Consider the following 19,736-nt stretch of genomic DNA (forward strand, 5'->3'; position numbering starts at 1 on the left):
CTGGAAACTGTTCTAACAACTTCAGATTATTGTGGTCTTCTTCAGATGTTACTTACAGTAGGGGCTCTGTATTTGTGGAATACTCCTGTATTCCACATCATGGTGACAATCTCTACTCACACACAGCATTTGTCTTTTCAAACAAACACGGTAAGCATGTAAGCAGGGTGTGTGAGAGTGATGTTTCGGAGCATATCAACAAGGCTTCAGATCAGTGTATGTTGTTGGGTATGCTGTGTATGAGTAAATCATTTATCCTTTGAATAATGTCTTAACATATCCTCTGTAAATATGCTGAGTAGGGACCTTGTGCAACTTTTACAGTGCCTCTTGCATTCCAGTTTTTCCCCCAATCACCACAAAAGTAGTAATGAAAAAGGGTGAGCTCTTTTTGAAATGCAAGAACTGGCCCGCAGGTGGAGCTGCACAAATTGCATGAGATCTCTGCTTGGCATAAAGCCAGCTTTGGCAACAGAGTATGGATGGATTAAACTAGCACTTGGAGTAAGATATCGTGTGAAATAAGATAGTGCTTGGGAATTTTGTGAGAACTTTGAATATCCTGCCATTTATTGCCATCTGGAAAGAGCCAGGGAGTTAGGATGGAGACTATCAGAGGAGTCCCCCCCCCCGCCTTTCACATAATTGCTGAAGTATAAACTGGATTATTTATAAAGCAACTTTGAGAGTAAAAAAGGTTTTACTCCTTCACAAGGTGTGCATTTTGTTTTGACAGCACTTTTAGAACTGAAATTTAGGCAGAGAATTTGAATCTTGAAGTCCTCACCCCCACCCCTACCAGCTTTCTGAAGGCAACCATAGCAACTTGGCCAGTTCAAACCAAAGATAGGCAACAGGGATAAGACAGTGGCAGGATATAGTGGGGAAAAGGCACTTTCTTGGCCCAGAGAGTCACAGATGGCCAAGCACATTTGGTATTTGAGGAAGAACATCCAAGTAATTCACCTCTAGGTAATTAATTGATTAAGTGCTGTCCAGTTGGTGTCAACTCTTAGCGACCACATAGATAGATTCTCTCCAGGATGATCTGTCTTCAACTTGGCCTTTAAAGTCTCACAGTGGTGCATTCAATGCTGTCATAATCAAGTCCATCTACGTTGCTGCCGGTCGTCGTCGTCTTCTTTGCTTTCCTTAAACTTTACCCAGCATTATGGACTTCTCAAGGGAGCTGGGTCTTCGCATAATGTGTCTGAAGTGTGAAAGTTTGAGCCTGGTCATTTGTGCCTTGAGTGAAAATTCTGGATTGATTTGTTCTATGATCCATTTGTTTGTTTTCTTGGCTGTCCATGGTATCATCAAATGTTTTCTCCAGTACCAAAGTTCAAAAGCATCAATACTTTTTCTATCTTTCTTCCTCAAAGTCCAACTTTCACATCCATAGAGTGTCACGGGGAAAACCATTGTCCAAACGATTCTAATCTTTGTAGGTGTAGACACGTCACAGCATCGAAATACCCTTTCCAAGGCCTTCATTGCAACTCTACCAAGTGCTAGTCTGTGGTGTATAATAAGGTAATAGACATATAATAATAAAATGAATTTTGTGACAATATGCTATTCATTACTAGTACCCACAACTCTGACATTTGAGGGAGCTGCCTCACCCTTCTTAGGCATAGGGCCAGCCCTGCAGAGAGAGACTTTTTGTTCTCTTTCTGTGGACCCTGATTAGCTATGAAGCTTGCCGGGCAACCTTGGGCAAGTGTCTGTCTTTGATTAATCTTGCAGGGTTGTTATAAAGACAAAACTGGATAGCCCATGCACAATGCCCTGAGTTCCATGTGGGAAGGATGGAATACAAAAGTACAAGTACAGGTAAAGTTACAACTCATTTCTCCAGTGAAAGAACAGCAAACATTAACTGTTGAGTTCATCATCTTATGTTTTGGTAGCATTTATGAATCAGTATCCTTTCTCAATTTAACCTATTTTTTTCATGAACAGATATATCATTGTCCCCTTGGTTTTCTGAGTCCAGAAAAACTGCTTGATTTGATCCTGACTGTGCCAGGGTTCAAGATAGCTCCTCTCAGCCTCCACCAGTCTGGCTGTGCTTCCTAGGCGACTAGAACAGTGCTCAGCCCAACTGCAGAATGTGTGGGAAGAATTAGCCTAGGTCAGGGCATCATCTGGGGAGCTCAGGGTAATGAAACAATTCTGATGACGGCTGGAACAATGCTGGAGGAAGAGTCGTGACAAATCCATCCAAACACAGGCTAGAGCCCATTTTGGGGACTACTCTGTGGTGGTTGGGGCAGCGGGGGGAAAAACAACCATATTTCTATCTGCCTCTATTGCATTGGCTCAGTGCAGACCAGCTGAGCTTTTTTGTGTAGCAAAGTTATTGTTTCACACGTCCCCTGTACAGTGGGGGAGGAACCATCTACATCCCGTTGTGACCAGTTTGCATGCCACTTCACAGATAAAGTCACTTGCATCCGTACTGATTTGGACTCCAGGATTTTGACAGTTCTGGGAGATGTGCCTCAGGTACCATCTGATCCTATTGTGTTGGCTTCTTTTCAGTTAGTTCAGCATGAGGAAGTGGACAAGATCCTGGGCAGTGTGTGGTCAACTGTGTGCTCTAAATCCTTGCTCTTCGTGGCTAATAAAATCTGCCAGGAAGGGTACAGGCAGGTGGTTGGAGGGTACAATCAATGCTTCATTGAGGGAGGGCAGAATGCCATCATGCCTCAAGGAAGCGGTGGAAAGAGCAACTATTTCAAAAAACCAACCCTTGACCCCTCCAGCCTGAACAACTACAGAGCTGTTTTTAATCTTCCCTTTTTTTGCAAGGTGATAGAGCGTGTGGTGGTGTCTCAGCTGCAAAGGATCTTCAGTGATACAAATTATCTAGATTATTTCAGTCCTGGGTATGGGACTGAAACTGCCTTGATTGCCTTAGTGGATGAACTATGCTGGGAGCTTGACAGGGGAGTGCATCCATATTGTTTCTGCTGGATCTCTCAGTGGCGTTTGATACCATTGACCATGGTATCCTTCTGGACTGTGGGAATTGGAGGCACTGCTTTGGAGTGGCTTCGGTCCTTTTGTGGGAGGGGAGAGTCCAGAAGGTGGTGCTGGGGAGGTGGTGCCAGACTATTGCTCGGCTCCTTGTCCATTGGCCTGTGGGATTCCACAGGGTTCAGTTTTGTCCCCCGTGCTGTTCAACATCTACATGAAACCACTGGGAGAGATCATCCAGGGACTGTGAGGGAGGCTTGGCTGTCAAGCAGGCTGGACAGGGCCTTCTCAGTCATTGCTCCCAGGTTTTGGAATGCTCTCCCAGCTGGCATCTGCTTGTCAGTCTCCATCACAGTTTTTAAGAAACAAGGAAAAACACGGCTCTTCACCCAGGCTTTTATGTGAGAGAACTGGGGTTTGGTTTTGTTTTTTGCTGTTGCTGCTCTGTGTTTTGTATTTTACTGTCTTATATAGGTTTTTTAATTTTTAAAATTAAGATGCAGTATTTTTATATTTAAATTTAATATTCATATTTTAATTGTGCATTGTTTTTACACTGTATACTGTAATTATACTGTAAACTGCCTTGGGATTATTTTAATGAAAGGTGATAGATAGATAGATAATCTATAGTGTGTAGGATCCCACTCTCCCCAAATCTAACTGGCTCGCCTCAGTCCCTCACCCTTTAAGCCACAATATTTCATACCAAATAATAAATACAAGAAAGCTTTTAGAACTGGAATAAAAGAGAATTGAATAAATATGTTTTGAAAGAAACAAAAATGTATCTAGAGAACTGGTGCAAGTACATTACCTGCTGTGGAATGTTATTACAGCCTCAGCTTGTGCCCCAAGCTGATCCAAACTCTCAAGGACCAGGCTTATCTCAACCTTTGCTCTTATTTCAGTCCCATCAGCTCCCCCTCCCCACTACACACACACCATGTGGAGGTTGCTGGTCACACAGCAGGGCGTCTGTGTTCTCCTATGAAAAATTCCACTGCAAAACTCATCAGTCTTGTCTGTACAACCTCCCTTTTTGCCAGGCCCAAGCAAAAGACAACTTAGTTCTTTCATGCCATGCTTAACTTATAAGAGGCTTAGGACAATAAGAATGAAATAGAGGAAAGGCAGCTGAACTTAATTATAAAGTTTGTATGTGTGTGCATGTGTTTGTGTGCGACTTGGGTTATAGGAGGATGGAGAATTATACCCTGACCTCCCAGAGAGTTGTATCTGGGCTTGACCTCTCCCTCTCTCTCTCTCCTCTCTTTCTCATATTCAAATTCATTTTTCTCTGATTTGCTTCAAAGAGGGAATTAAGTCTCTCTTGCATACTTCCAGTACATTCTGCAGTATGAGCAGTTTTAGTGACATACAATCTGATTGTAGGGCTGCCGTCTTGCCTGTGGCTTACCATCATTGGCAGCAGTAGAAGTTGGTGGTAGAAAGTCTTTTTCATTAGACTTAAATCATTGTAAGCAACAGAGAAAGGGTGTATGTGTGTAGCTATTGCAATGGAATGCACATACCCCAGTCTAAGTACTGATTATTATGTGTATTTCATTTTTTAGAAAAATATATTAGGTACTTATTTTCCTGTCAAAAATTTCTCTCTCAAGGCAATTACAGATCTCAGCATATAAGTATGCATTATGACAGGCCTAAACAAGTACAAGGAAGTATCCTTCCTTGTGGCTGGCTGACTTCATCTTAATCACTAAAAATCCCTGAGAGGAAAATAGCAAAAATGTGAAATACGACAGATAGTTCCTTAGTGTGATTCTGCTTACCCCAACTTCAGAAAAGGAAATGGCCCACATCCCTTTGTGTTAAAGAAGAAAAGTGACACTTTTATTTTTCTGGCAATATTTCTATATTGATTTTATACAAAGGAAACATACCCAAAATAAATGCTTTAAAAATACTCTTAAAACAGTCAATTTCTCCATTAAATTTTGAACATATCCAAGAATGAGAGCCAGCATGAGGTAGTGGTTAGAGTATTAGACTAGGACCGAGTTCAAATCCCCATTCAACTGTGACTCTGGTTGATTCTGGGCCAGTCATTTATCTCTCAGCCTAGCCTACCTCACAGGGTTGTTGTACATACCCATGTACACCACTTTGGGGTCTGTTGAGGAAGAGCGGGATATAAGTAACAATTAAAATAACATAAAAAATGGGCACTCAAATCTTGCTGCAAAAATTCTCTCTCCCTCCCCACCCCCGGCTAAAATCTGAAACGATGCGCTTGGATCATTGTAATGCTTTCTTCTTCATTGAACTCAAAGTCACTAGACACTAACATATCCCAGGGAAACAAAGAACATACTTTTAAAGTAATATGTCCTTTATCTAGAGAAATGTATTTAAACTGCTGAGCACAGTGGGGTTTTTTAGAACATTTAAAAGAGTTATTTATTTATTTATTTATTTATTTATTTGACTTATATACTACCCTTCCAAAAATGGCTCATGGTGTTTTACATCAAAGTAAAAACAAAACAATTAAAATCAAAACTATAAAAACAGCATAAAACTAATTAACAGTTAAAACATTTAAACAGTTAAAAACCCTGGAGAACCAGGCTGAACATTTATAGCAGTTAAAAACAATTTACAACGAATTAAAAACCCTGGAAAGCCAGGCCAAACAGATAGGTTTTAAGGGCTCTCCTGAAGGACAGCAATGAACTCTGATTACAGATTTCTGCTTGGAGTGCAATTCACAGCCCCGGGCAGCTACAGAGAAGGCCCACCTCTGAGTCGCCACCAAACGAACCGATGGTAGCTGGAGACAGACCTCCTCAGATGACCATAAGGTGTGGTGGGGGATCATGTAGAAGAAGGCGCTCTCTAAGATAACTCGAACCTAAGCCTTTCAGGGCTTTAAAGGTAATAACCAGCACTTGGTATTTTGCCCAGAAATATATCGGCAGCCAGTGTAACTGTTTCAAAAGAGGTGTAACATGGTCTGTCGGGGTTGCCCCAGGGACCAATCTGACTGCCACATTCTGAAATAACTGAAGTTTTCAAACTATGTACAAAGGCAGCCCCATGTAGAGTGCATTGCGATAGTCAAGCCTGGAGGTTACCAGCTGATACACCACTGCCCCTCCCCCCCCAATTGGGTTGTTATGGGCAGACACGCAGAGCTTCTCTTCTCCATAATTTCTCATTTCTGCTGAGTCAGTGCATCTTGGTAAGCCAGTGGGCACATTGGCCAAAGTTTGCAAGTTGCACTCCCATTTTCTGGCATGATACAGAATGGCAGAAAATTATTGGGCTCTCTCCAGCCAATTATTGGGATAACTGCACCACATGTCGTATATCTGGTGTAAGGAAGTTGCTGGGTTTTTTTGCTTGTTCGTTGCTGCGAGACTGCTCCCCCTGCTGTTTACGTTTTCAATGTGACTTGCCTGAATGGAGGCATTTTGCTGCTCTTGAGCAGCTAGCCTGGAAAGCGCCCCAGAGAAATGAGAGCAAATCACTTTCAAAGTCTGTATTCTTCACAAGCAGCAGGCCATCCTTGTGGAGAGGTTTGTTTCTTTTTCAACTATAAAATTAAAAGAAGATGCAAGACCCCCCTTTGCATTTGGAGATGACATCCTGGCCTGATGTGGGTAAGGTTGCCAGCGTTTTAATTGGAAGCACAAAGGAGGGGGAAGCACCACACCAGCTGGTAGGAAGGAAAGAAACAGGAATGGTGCAATACAGTTTATTAAAGAGTAGATCCCAACACATTTTGAGTAAAACTCTTCTTCGGGAGAAATGGTTCATAGGATAAATTACTGGACTTCCAAACAGCTTAGCTAACTGGCAGTAGGTGTGGGGCTTTTTATTTATTTATTATTTTTTTACTCATCCACCTGCACCTGCCCCAGTTTCTCTCTTCTGCACAACCATCATCAGGAACCCTACCCTCCTTTGCACCTGCAGAAGTCTGGCAGGGTGTTTTTTTCACACAGCAGGCTTTACCGCAGGTTTACTGTGAGGCTTTACTATGAGTTCAAAGTTGCCCCAAAAACCCAACACAAAAAGTAGAATTTTTTTTTTACCCTGGATATATCGGGCTGCACTCTAAAGCACAGTGAAAACCCAAATTTTGTGTGAAATGCTCCCCAATAGCTCACAGGGACTTTGGGATAAATCTGACCAATATGTAAACACACACCCTCCATTCCAGAGGAGATGTGAGCTAAAAACCCTGTGTGAAAAACACCCACATGATGTTTGTCTTTGCGTAAAAATAAGTTGATGGCACAAGTTTATAGATTTTTGCTGAACTGGCAACCTTAGCTGTGTGCCACACTCAGTTGCAAATTCAGAAGTGTAGGCACTCTCCATGACAGCCCCCATGGCCGTGTCCACCCCAACAGCCAGATAAGCCGAGAAGTGCTGGCACTCCATCTCTGTGCATCCCTGCTTCACTACACCCCTGACCACACTCACATGAAATAGGTAGGTTAGAGATGGCTTGAAGAGAAATATGAAAAATGTGCAACTATGCTTAGAACTATGCCCCTCCTGACCTTCAGGAAGAATACTCCAGCAAACAGGAGGAAATCTGCACCCATGAGCATGCCCACAGAAAACAAATGCTGTTCTAACTAAGCCCAAAGAGCAATCAACCCTTTATAAGTAAGGCCTAGACTTCCAGAGCCCTGCTTCTCAAACAAAGTGACAGGAAACTTAAAGGGGCTTTGGTTTAGAGTTGTACACTCTGGTGGTGCTGAATAGCCTCATACTGTGGGCACTTGCTGTTTCCCTAACAGTGATCCCTAAGTTAATAAACGCCCTTGAATACTAGGTGGGCTGATCCAACCTCTTCTTACACCTTCTGGGACACATCAAAATAGCTCATCTTTCTGTGCTTCCACATCACCCTGCAAGGTGATGCTCCCCACAACCCTGCTGAGCCAGCCTAGTGCTTGGCTGAAGAAGAAGGAAGGCATTGTGTGTGCAAGCACATTATGTTCACATTTCCTCAGTGGCAGTATGGGCTAGTCAACAAGGGAAAGCTGTTTAAGCAGGAAATTTCCTCCCCCCCCCAGTTGTCTGTTTGCTGCCCCCCACAATAAGTTGGTTGGTTGGTTAAGTTGCTGCAGAGCCTTCTGTAATCAATAAAGTCAAGAAACACATTATTAAGTCAGGCACAGCATCCATTGCTGAGAACACGATCTGACAGTCCATGCTTTTCCAGCATGCTTTGCAGTACCAGAAGACTGATGTCAACAGCTGCCCTCTGGCCATGAAGGAACAGAAGGCAGACCCAGCCCTGCTTCAGCTGCTGCAACTACAAGATCATAGAGTGTGCTTTGCAGAGTGCCATGTCCATGGATGGCGGCAGCCCCTTTAGCTACAGCTCTCTGTTGTTTCCATGCCTGCTGAGTCCTGGTGGCTGGGTAGAAGCGGTGAGAGGGTTCACATGACCAGAGAACAAAGGTAGGAGAGCTCTCTTCTCCTCCTCTCTTTGTTAAGACCAGGGTAGGGAAGCTGGCATACTCTGCTTTGAGCAACCTGGGCTAGGGATGTGCACGGACTGGTTTGGAGGCCCCTTTACAGGCCTCCAAACTAGTTCAAATGTCTGGAGGTTCAGCCGGTTGGGGGGATATCTTTAAGGACTGGGATGGTGCTCTTAGTCCTCCTGCTGTGTTTCCCCCACCGGCACTGTCTTTTAAAATGGTCTGGCGGGGCAGCAGCGTACCTCCTTGGTCTGCTGCCTCCTCATACCAGAAGTGGCCGGAAGTGCCCAGTGAGTGTGCGCGACCATGCACACCACTAACTTGGGCTGGAGGGATTTTTGTGAGTTCATATGATCATGCAATGCAAACCAGGGCAGCCTGCTTCCTAGCCTGGTTTTGATGATTGTGTTAACAAGGCCATTGTATTCTCTCCTTTCACAATGTGTGAAGGCTTGTTTTAAAATGTGCATTACCCTCCTCCACCAACCATTGGTATGGAGTGAGGAATGAATGGGTACATTATGGTAGCATCAGGGTGTAGGATAAATGTTTACTTCATGTTCTTGAAGAGAGGGTGGAACTTGACATGTGGGTGCTGTTTGCGTGGCAGCCCTATATTTCTTGTAATGTGTGCAGTTCTGCCTTAATATGGTTACTCAGTACTATTTCTATTTTTTGTGGGTTTTAAAATCATTAACATGATACCACCTGTGGCTGTGCCAGAGAAATGTAAACTATAAACAAAGAAATTAATCATATGGCAATTATAGAGAAAAACAGTATAGAGCAGGCTGAGTCATTGTAGTAGGTTGTTGCAGAGGCGGCTATTTTAGTGAGGCAGTAAATGCTTGGCACAGTATTGGTGTGTTTAAATATTTTTTTAAGCTTGTAAATTGTCCTCAGAATCTCTTCTCATGGTAGAGTTCAAACAGCTTTATTTGCTACAGGCCCAATTTTGCAACTGCAATTCAAATATCTTTGCAAAGTTTCTGGGTCAGACATCACAATCTAATCCTCCAGACCATGGTAACATGCTGTGGCCTTGTATCCTTTCTCCTTCTTCTCCCTTCTGGCCCCTCACATGAAAAGGTCCAACTCAATTTCTCTCTTTTCTCTAGCCATAGTTTGCTGTAATATTGAAGAGTATACTCTGGTTAGTGCTAATCCAGATGTACTCAAACTGCAGAAGGTGCAAGAGACTTGGAGCCATTTGTGGTGCTAGAGAGGGAGAGCAAACTGAAGCTGGGGAACAGGAGTGTAGCCACCACTGAGTGTCCCCTGGCTCCTGGTGTCAGGAAGCCTTCTGAGGGCCCACCCCAGCTATCTGGGAACATAGGTAGCTGCTATATATGGAGTCAGACCATTGGTCTATCTAGCTCAGTATTGTCTTCACAGACTGGCAGTGGCCTCTCCAGGGTTGCAGGCAATAATCTCTCTCAGCCCTATCTTGGAGAAGCCAAGGAGGGAACTTGGAAGCTTCTGCTCTTCCCAGAGTGGCTCCACCCCCTGATGGGAATATCTTGCAGTGCTCACACTTCTAGTCTCCCATTCATATGCAACCAGGGCAGACCCTGCTTAGCTAAGGGGACAAGTCATGCTTGCTACCACAAGACCAGCTCTCCTCTCCTAAAGGGAAGGGATCTGGTATCCCTTCCCCCCAGGCAGGAGCACAGGAAGCTTGGCCGCGGCTGGAGGAGAAAGTCCTCTGGCAGCTCCCCCACCTGCTAGGCTTTACAATCACACATGCCCCAAGCCATGCCCCCTGCGTCTGATATCAGATGCAAGGGGGAGGGGCCAGTGCCGAGGACGGGGTCAGTAAGCCCCAGCCGAGCTTCCTTTCCCCAGTCAGCGGTTCATGGAATCGCTGACTGGGAGCTCCTTTCCAGGCCTTTTGGAGGAGTCAGGGAAAGGAGTTCCCAGTGAGCGATTCCATGAACCACTGACTGGGGAGGGGAAGGGAAGCTCTGCTGGGGCTGACGGGCCCTGTCCTCGGAATTGGCCCCACCCCTTTGCATATTGCATCAGAGGCAGAGGGCGCGGTCACTGCCCAGGAGAGGGTCTGTTTGGACCCTTTCCAGTCAGCTCCCCAGGCAGTATGTCATTGAAATGCTTGGCTGGGCTTCCCCACCCACAGCACAGCCAGCGTTTTATTGAAACACTGGCTGGGAGGAGAGGGTCGTGCCTCATGCTCCCAGCCAGCAAGTGCTTCATTCGCTGGCTGGGTGCTGGAGGGGGCAAGGGGGCACCCTGGCCAAGAATGAGGGGGTACCTTAGTGCCCCCCTAGACCCTGGCAGCCAGGAGACTACCATCCCACCTTGCTCCATGGTCCTTATGCCCTGCCCCTAAGGTACCTGCAGAGGAGTATCTAGGGTGGGGCAGCTATGGCACGTGACCTGGGCACCACATGGGGGGGCCACACCAGTGCCACTGATGCAGCGAACCAGTTGGTTCAGCAGGCGGGCAGCAGCCTGAGCAGCGGGTGCCGCTCACCGTTGCTGCCTCCGGGCACCCTGTGCTCCTCCAGGCACTCTGTGCTGCTCACCGCCGCTGCCTCCGGGTGCCCCACACACTCTGCACTGCTCTCACTGCTGCCTCCGGGCAGGCGCTGTGCTGCGCAGCAGCAGCCTTTGCTGGGAAGAGAGACTTGAGGCTCATGGGGAGTGGAGCAAAGTGCTGGAGACTCCAGCAAAGTTTGCGGGGTGGGACGGGGATGGTGAGGAAGAAGCGGGCAAAGAGCAGACAGGGCTGAGCACGCGCGGCAGCCCTCCTCTGGGCTCCAGTGGCAGCCACACAGTCACCTCGCAGCCGGTGCTGAAGTCCCCGGACTCGGGCAGAAGCCTGTTGAGCCCCTTTGCACTTCTCACCCCCGCAAGGCACTGATCCTTCCAGTAGGGCTTCACCGCCTATTTCGTGCTAGGGAGGCCGGGGGTGCCGAAGCTTGCTGTCCTCCTCCGCATCCGCCTCGCCTGTACGCACTGGCATTGACTGGGAGCATGGAGAACCTTTGCCTGGCCTGTGGCTCCTTGCTGCCAGAGGGGCTCTGTCTCCAGGTCCAGGGGCTCTTTGTGCACGATTCCCCCCATCTCCTCCTCAGCGGGGAGGGGACCAACCACTCCCTTTGCTTGGAGAGCAGTTGGGAAGTTTAGGTGAGCTTCTCAGTCTGTTGGGAATGAACCCCCCTCGTGCCCCGCCACCCGTGAATTATATTTCTCTGCAATTCTTTGTGTGGGACCCCGCCACCTTCACCCAATCTCTGCATTGCCAAGGACCTCAACAGCCCCAGCCCTGACTCGACATTGCAGCCTGATACAGCTAAGTAAGTACACTTAATATGTTAGGCAGGCTCATGTTGGAGTAGACAGCCCTTTCAGTGTTGTACTTTCCTGAGCTTTGGGGCAGAGGGCAGTGGGGGCGGTTAGAATCAGCACGGATTGTATGCATAGCATGGGACGGTTTATGTGGGATTCTGAGGCAGCTGGCGCCAAAGCCGGGTCTGGGAGCTAAAAATACAGGAGCCCTCTAGAAAGACCCCTTGGAAAATCAGCACTCATGCATGCAACATTTAGAGGCTTCGCTCTGATCAATAATGCAGAGTCCTTGTCAAAGGGCATGGAAATGTAAGTTGTTGGAAAGCTCCTGTGCATATCTCCTGGGCATGAATCATGAGTCAGCTACCTTCTTTTATATTACTAAGGGTCCTTCTCTGCTCTTCTTGAATCATTCTGATGATCCCTGTTGTTGGAAAGCTGGTGGGAGGGAGGGAGAGAGAGAGAGAGAGTATGTCTAACAGGGATCATCAGAATGATTCAAGAAGAGCAGAGAAGGACCCTTAGTAATCTAAAAGAAGGTAGCTGACTCATGATTCATGCCCAGGAGATATGCACAGAAGACCTGTGGGCTGGCTTCTGCCCTAGAACCATTTTGAGATCATAGGGGAGTTCTCAGTGGAATTCCACACACCACAATTAAATCATCCTCTATTTGAATTTGAATGGATTGGACCCTCCCAAATTGAAATCTCACCCAAAAGAATTGTTTAAAAGCTAGCTGTGAGAGAAGAAAGAGATGGTAGGCAGGTTGTAGATAAATGCTCTCTTTGAAGTTTCTTTTTGCCTTTTGCATTCAGAGGTAGATTCAGAATTATTGCAAGATCCTGCTTCATGCAAATGCAACAGCCAGGCCCCAGAGGAGAAGAACTGGTCTTGTAGTAGCAAGCATGGATAATCCCCTTTGCTAAGGAGGGTCTGCCCTGGTTTGCATTTGAATGGGAAACTACATGAGTGAGCACTGTAAGATATTCCCCTTAGGGGATGGGGCCACTCTGGAAAGAGCATCTGCATGCTGGCATGCAGAAGGTCCCAAGTTCCCTTCCTGGCATCTCCGGGCTAGGAAAGACTCGTGCCTGCAGCCTTGGTGAAGCCGCTGCCATTCTGCGTAGACAATACTGAGCTAGATAGACCAAGGGTCTGACTCGGTAGAAGGCAGCTTCCTATGTTTCTAGTGGAAGAGAGGGGAAATCATAGGTGCCTTCATGTGGCCTTCCTGTGTATGTTTGATGTCCGCCAGCTGCTCACTCCACACTCAAGGAATAGCACCTGTCCTTACCAGCAGACTCTGCAAAAAGCTGATTTGGAAATAGGCCAGCAGGTTTGTGCAGTTCAGACTTACACAGTCCCTTTACTATGTGATCCTACAAGAATCCTAAAATCATGCAGTTCATGTTCCTGAGCCCTACAATCATAGACCAATTTGCATCAGTGAAAGCAAGAGAGGTGCAGTTATAATTTTCATGTAGTGCCATAATTTGTTAATTAAAAGATTAATGAGCTTGACTTGTATTTTTGAGCTGATATTATGGTAAAGTTATCTGAAAGATGGGTGTCAGATGTCTGGACAGGGGTGCAATTTCAGTGCTTGCCCTAGGCACTATTTCCCCTAGATATGCCACTGGGTACCCAGCCAGTGAATGAAGCTTGGAGGGCAGGTGGACATGCCCCTTGATGCCAGCATGCCAGTGTGTTTCTGATGCCAACGCATGGAGCATGGGCAACATCAGGACACAGTCACACCACCCATCAGCTTCTCCCAGTCAGTGAATGATGCACTCACAAGTTGGGTGAGGTGGATACTTTCGTTTCAGAAGCAGAAGTTTGCTATTGCAACTACCAATACTGCTCTGCTAACTATGGAAGTTTCACAGATCCTGAAGACATACAGGAGCTTCTGGCCACTGTAGCTCCCCTCTTTCTCTTTCTTTGTCTCTGTGATATCCAAGAGAGATTCTAACCCTATTCACATGGTATATTCAATGCATGTACAAACTGTGTGCAGTATGCTCACTTACAAATCTGTATGCATGTACAATTATTCGTACATTATGTTCAGTGCATACAAAGTAGTACATTTCCTGTCTGTAACTTGTATGGAGGGGACCTGCACTAGATTCACTTTTAAAATGAACACATGTACACATATGTATGCATGTACAACCTAATGTCCGAATAGGGATTCTGAGATGGTGTGTTGTGGCCCCTTCTTATGCCAGACAGAATTGAGCACCTCAATTCAGCAGTGGGCTGCATCCGTATGTATGTATGTATGTATTTAATTAATTTATTTATGTACCGCCTGACTCCAAAGGCTTTAGGCAGTTCACAAAAGTAAACACAATACAAGCAGAATAAAACAACAATTTAAAACATTCACAGATTACTAAAAGCCAGGCTAAAAAGATGCAGCTTAAGGGCTCTCTTAAAAGCATGTAATGTTGAATCACAAATGGCTAGAGGGAGTGCATTCCGAGCCCAGGAATGACTGCAGAGAAGGCTCACTCCTGAGTCGCCCCCAGGCAAGCTGGCGGCATACGGAGATGGACCTTTCTCAAGGACTTTAATGTGTGGTGGGGATCATGCAAAAGAAGGTGCTCTCCCAGGTAACTCAGTCCTATGCCATTTAGGACTTTAAAGGTAATTACCAGCATTTTGTATTTAATATGGTCCAAGAAACCTCAGAGACCAACCTAGTCACTGCATTTTGGACCAACTAAAGTTTCCAAACCACATACAAAGGCAGCCCCACGTAGAGCTCATTGCAGTAGTCAAGCCTAGAGGTTACCAGAGAATGCACTGCAATTCTAAGATCATTATCGTCAAGGAACTGACGCAGCTGTCATATCAACCAAAGTTGATAGAAAGCACTTCTGGCCATAGCCTCAACCTGAGAAACCAGAGTGAGGTCTGGGTCCAGAAGCACTCACAAGCTACCAGAGGACAGCTGGTCTTGTGGTAGCAAGCATGGCTTGTCCCCTTAGCTAAGCAGGGTCGACCCTGGTTGCATATGAATGGGAGACTAGATGTGTGAGCACCGTAAAATATTCGCCTTAGGGGATGGAGCACTCTGGGAAGTGCAGAAGGTTCCAAGTTCCCTCCCTGGCATCTCCAAGATAGGGTTGAGAGAAATTATTGCCTGCAACCTTGGAGAAGCTGCTGCTGGACCTACGGTCTGACTCAGTATATGGCAGCGTCCTATGTACATACCTGTTCCTTCGGGGAGAGTGCAACCCCATCCAGAACAGGAAGATCTATCACGTCCCTCAAAGTATGATCCCTTACCATGAGAACCTCCATCTTGTTTGGATTCAGTTTCAATTTATTATACCTCATCCAGTCCATTACTGCCTGAAGGCAGGCATTTAGAGGGGCTATGCCATTTTCTGATGATGAAGTCATGGAGAAATAGATTTGGGTGTCATAAGCATATTGATAACACCCTGCCTCAAATCTCCTGATGATCTCACCCAGTGGTTTCATGTAGATGTTAAAAGCACTGGCAATAGGACAGAACCCTGAGGGACACCATATAATAGCTCTTGTTTCAAAGAGCAACTATCTCCTAGCAACACCATCTGGAATCTACATGAGAGAGAGGAACGGAACCACTGCAGAGCAGTACCATCTATTTCCAAATCCCCCAAGCAATCCAGAAGAATACCATGGTCAATGGTATCGAAAGCCACAGAGAAGTGCAAAAAGAACCAACAGAGTCATACTCCCTCTGTCTATTCCTTGGTAGAGACCATCCATCCGGCAGACGAAGGCTATGTCCACCCTATAGCCTGCTTTAAAGCCAGTTTGAAATGGATCTAGATAATCAGTATCATTTAAAACTGCCTGGAGCTGATCAGTCACTACCCTCTCAATTATCTTGCCCACCCAAGGAAGACCAGACTGGCCTATAATTATCCATCACCAAAGGCTCTAGGGCAGGCTTCTTAAGTAAAAGTCTTACGATTTATTTATTTATTTTTATACCACCCTAACACAAGGTCTCAGGGTGGTTCACAACAAATAAAAACAGTAAAACATTAATTAAAAACAAAAACAGAAAATTTAAAAGCAAAAAATTTAAAACACCGTTTAAAATTTTAAAACAATATTCTAAAAACACCACTAAAACAGAACAATATCAGTTAAAAGCCTGGGTGAACAGATGTGTCTTTAAAGACTTTTTAAAAACTGTCAGAGATGGGGAGGCTCTTATTTCACTAGGGAGCGCATTCCAAAGCCTCGGGGCAGCAATTGCTTCCTTCAAACATGGAGGCATCCTCAGTGAGGCATTTATGATGTCAACTAGGCCATCTCTAACAGCCTCCCTGCTAGGTGTTATCAGCCATGTTGAGCATGGATCCAAAGGACAAGTGGCAGACCAAACAGCTCCAAGGAGTCTATCCATATCCTCAAGAGTCACAAATTGAAACTGATCCATTCTAATTAAACCAGAGGAGATACTGGACACCTCTACAGCTGACCCTGCCATAACTGCAGAGTCCAAGTCAGCTCAAATGCAAGAGATTATATCCACACAAAAAGTTGTTAAAAGAATCACAGCGGGATGATGAAAAATCCAAATCTACTTTCAGAGAGGAGGGAACCGGAGTCAATCCCCTCAGAACTCTGAACAACTCTGCTGGACACGAACTTGTGGACGCAATACATGCAGAATAGAATTGCTTCTTTGCTGCACATACGGCCACAGAATAAGCTTTCAAATGGGCTTTGTCTTGTGTCATATCAAGTTGAGTCTTCTTCCACATACGCTCTAGTCTTTTCCTTCGCTGCTTCAGCTCCCATAGCTGTTCAGTATACCATGGAGCCAGTTTTGAAGTGAAACAGAGAGGCTGCTTAGGGGCAATAATGTCTACTGCCCTGGTAAGCTCCCTATTCCAGGTCTCCATCAGAGCATCAACAGAATCACTGGCAGAATGAACTCTAAAACCCTCCAAGGCCTTTTGGAATCCTATAGGATCCAGTAGCCTTCTTGGGTGGACCATCCTAATAGGTCCTACACCCCTGAGGAGGTGGTTTGTGGCCACGAAACCAACCTTAACCGGATGGTGGTCCATCCATGACAATGGAGACACTCTAGGAATCTTCACCCACAGAACACCACCCTGATCTGAGCAAAAGACCAAATCAAGAGTGTTACCTGCAGTGTGTGTTGGCCCTGTGACCAATTGGGATAGGACTATAGTTGTCATGGCGGCTATGAATCCCCTTGCTGCACCAGACAAGCCAGCCCCAAAGTGAACATTGAAGTCACTTAACACCAAAAGCCTGGGCAACTCCAACATGAGCTCTATCAGCTCAGTTAGGGACTCCATTGGGCAACAGGGTGCTCAGTATACCAATAGAATCCTGAGTCCCCAGGCCAAGATACACACATTCAATATGGTCTAATTGTCTCAAAGGGATTCTGGTAAGGGAGATGTTATCCCTATGATCACAGCCACTCCACCCCTTCCCCTAACCTGCTCCACAGAGTACCCAGGAGGGAGGATCTGAGCCCATACCAGGCCACTAGCTTCCCCCAGCTAGGTCTTGGTTATACAAGCCAGGTTGGCTCCCTCATCCATGATCAAATAATGGATGATTTTGGTCTTATTTTGAACAAACCTGGCATTGCAAAGGAGCAAGGTCAGGTTCTGAGGGTGGCTGGAACTACTCACCGAGGCCTGAGAGCTGACAGGACAGCCAGAATACATATGGTTTTGTATGTAAGGCTTCTGTACTCACCTGTGGGGGAATAAGACTTATGTTGGGTTGGAGGGTTTGGAAATCCGAGTAAACTAAGAAGGGCATAATGTTTACTGCGATGAGGTTGTAATGCAGCGGGATGACATGAAACACGGAATGTTGGGGGGAAATGGCTATTAACCGTGGAGGGGAAGAAGGAGCTGAGGAAAGACCTGAGAGAGAAGATGAAGAAAAAGGATTGAAGAAAGTGGATAAACTTCAGAAAGAGGAGGGAAAGTGGACAAAAAGCAAGGGAACTGGTTAAAAAGAGCTGTACAAACTGGCACAGTACTGTGTAGCAGAGCTACTTCTCAACATACTGCATTACGTATTTCATAGTGATGATATTTCATAACATGAAGTGCTTGCAAATGCAGTTATTCAACAGCCCTCTCCTCTCCAGTTCCCCAAGTGTGCTACTCCTACATGAGCCCTGGTGAAAGGTCCACAGTCTTGAGATGAATATGAATGATTTGGGAGGGGTTCATAAAAGATGATGAGAGGAAGGGTTTAGCCAAAGAGTTCTGGGAATTCCTTCCAAGCAAGCAACTAAGGAGAGGAGAGCTGGTCTTGTGGTAGCAAGCATGACTTGTCCCCTTAGCTAAGCAGGGTCTGCCCTGGTTGCATATGAAAGGGAGACTAGAAGTGTGAGCACTGTAAGATATTCCTCTCAGGGGATGGAGCCGCTCTGGGAAGAGCAGAAGGTTCCAAGTTCCCTCCCTGGCTTCTCCAAGATAGGGCTGAGAGAGATTCCTGCCTGCAACCTCGGAGAAGCCGCTGCTAGTCTGTGAAGACAATACTGAGCTAGATAGACCAATGGTCTGACTCGGTATATGGCAGCTTCCTATGTTCCTATAATAGTAGGGGAAGGATAATTCTGAGGGCACTATATTAACACAACAAGATTGGTGGCCCAGAGAATGATCTGAGAGCATCTGAGGTTGCAGTTCTGATAAAAAACAGAGATGCGAGTCCCATGTAGAACTGGGATATGACCGCAAACCAAACCAAACCACAGAGCAGCCAGGCCATGACTTAAGTGCAGCAAGAGTCTTCTTGAGCTTTTTATTTATTAGCATTCATCTGTATATGTCATTTCAGCTCATGTGCTCATCGATCCAGAAAGCTTTGTTTGATGAAGAAGAACGTGTGAAGATGCTCCAGCAAAAGGTAGCAACCCTAGAGAAGCGCAACAAACAGCTGCGGGATCGAGTGAAGAAAGTCAAAAGGTCGCTCAGGCAAGCCAGGAAGAACACCAGGCATATAGAACTGATCAACCGGAAACTCAGTGAGAAACTGTCCTCTGCAGGAGGCCAGATGCCACACATGAATGCTTTAAAGCAAGCAAACTCTCATGGCACATATCTTAAAGTATAATGCCAGGTTTGGTGCTGCAGGCTATGATACTGGTACAACTCTCCGCTGTATTACAATCCAAAAGGGGCATTGAAAGACCCTTGGCTGTGCTATGTCTGGCTCTAAAACACACACACACACACACACACATTTACATTATGCTTAAACATGATTCAAAAGGTCCAAATTTATAGTTGCCTGGGAGTAGTGTAGACAGGAATAAACTATCATCAGGTTGGTGTTGTTTTTTTAAAGTTACATTTGAGTCAAATTAGGTGCAGATATTAAGGCACCTTGAGTCTGGGCCCAGTGAATAGTCCAAGAGCACCCTATGTTGTGGCATAGCTATAATGTGCAACTGAAGCTAAGTGGGTTTGGACCTGACCAGTGCCTAGATGGGAGGCCACCAGGAAGCCACAGGTAAGCAGGTCTGAACTTCCCAAGGAAGAGGAGGTTATATGTGTGAGGTGTTTTGTTTTTAATGTTGGTACAAATCTTCGTATGAATGCAGTGATTCCAGTAAGTAATTCTGGTTCTGGCCAGAGTGTTAAAATCTGGTTTCCAACTAAAGATGTCACCTGGCAGTTTTTAAAACAGACCAAGAAATGTTTTTCTTTCTTAAATTATTCTGTTGTAAAATTAAAATGCAGACTTGCCGTATGTTTCAACATTTCCAGGATGCAACCCAGCTCTATTTAAATATGTTTACTTATGCTAGTACTCAGAGTTTCCTCAATAGAAAATTCATCTTTCTCTCGTCAGTATCATTCTTCTCAAATATAACATTTCAAATTATTACCCTTCATCTCAGAAGTCCATCATTCTCACATGCCCCTCCTTGAAATGAAGAAA

General features: G+C 45.6%; 1 protein-coding gene across 1 annotated transcript in view; it reads left to right on the forward strand.

Moving 5' to 3' along the window:
• The window catches only part of CCDC3 (coiled-coil domain containing 3), a 93,972-nt gene extending 74,290 nt beyond the window's left edge, over window positions 1-19,682 (forward strand). The window contains exon 3 of the mRNA XM_053251356.1: window positions 18,630-19,682. Within this exon, the coding sequence (XP_053107331.1) occupies window positions 18,630-18,905 (276 nt within the window). The 3' untranslated portion in view covers window positions 18,906-19,682. The remainder of the gene's footprint in view (window positions 1-18,629) is intronic.
• The last annotated feature ends 54 nt before the right edge of the window (window positions 19,683-19,736 follow it).

This window comes from Hemicordylus capensis, chromosome 5 (assembly GCF_027244095.1).
Source record: "Hemicordylus capensis ecotype Gifberg chromosome 5, rHemCap1.1.pri, whole genome shotgun sequence".
Classification (NCBI taxonomy): Eukaryota; Metazoa; Chordata; class Lepidosauria; order Squamata; family Cordylidae; genus Hemicordylus; species Hemicordylus capensis.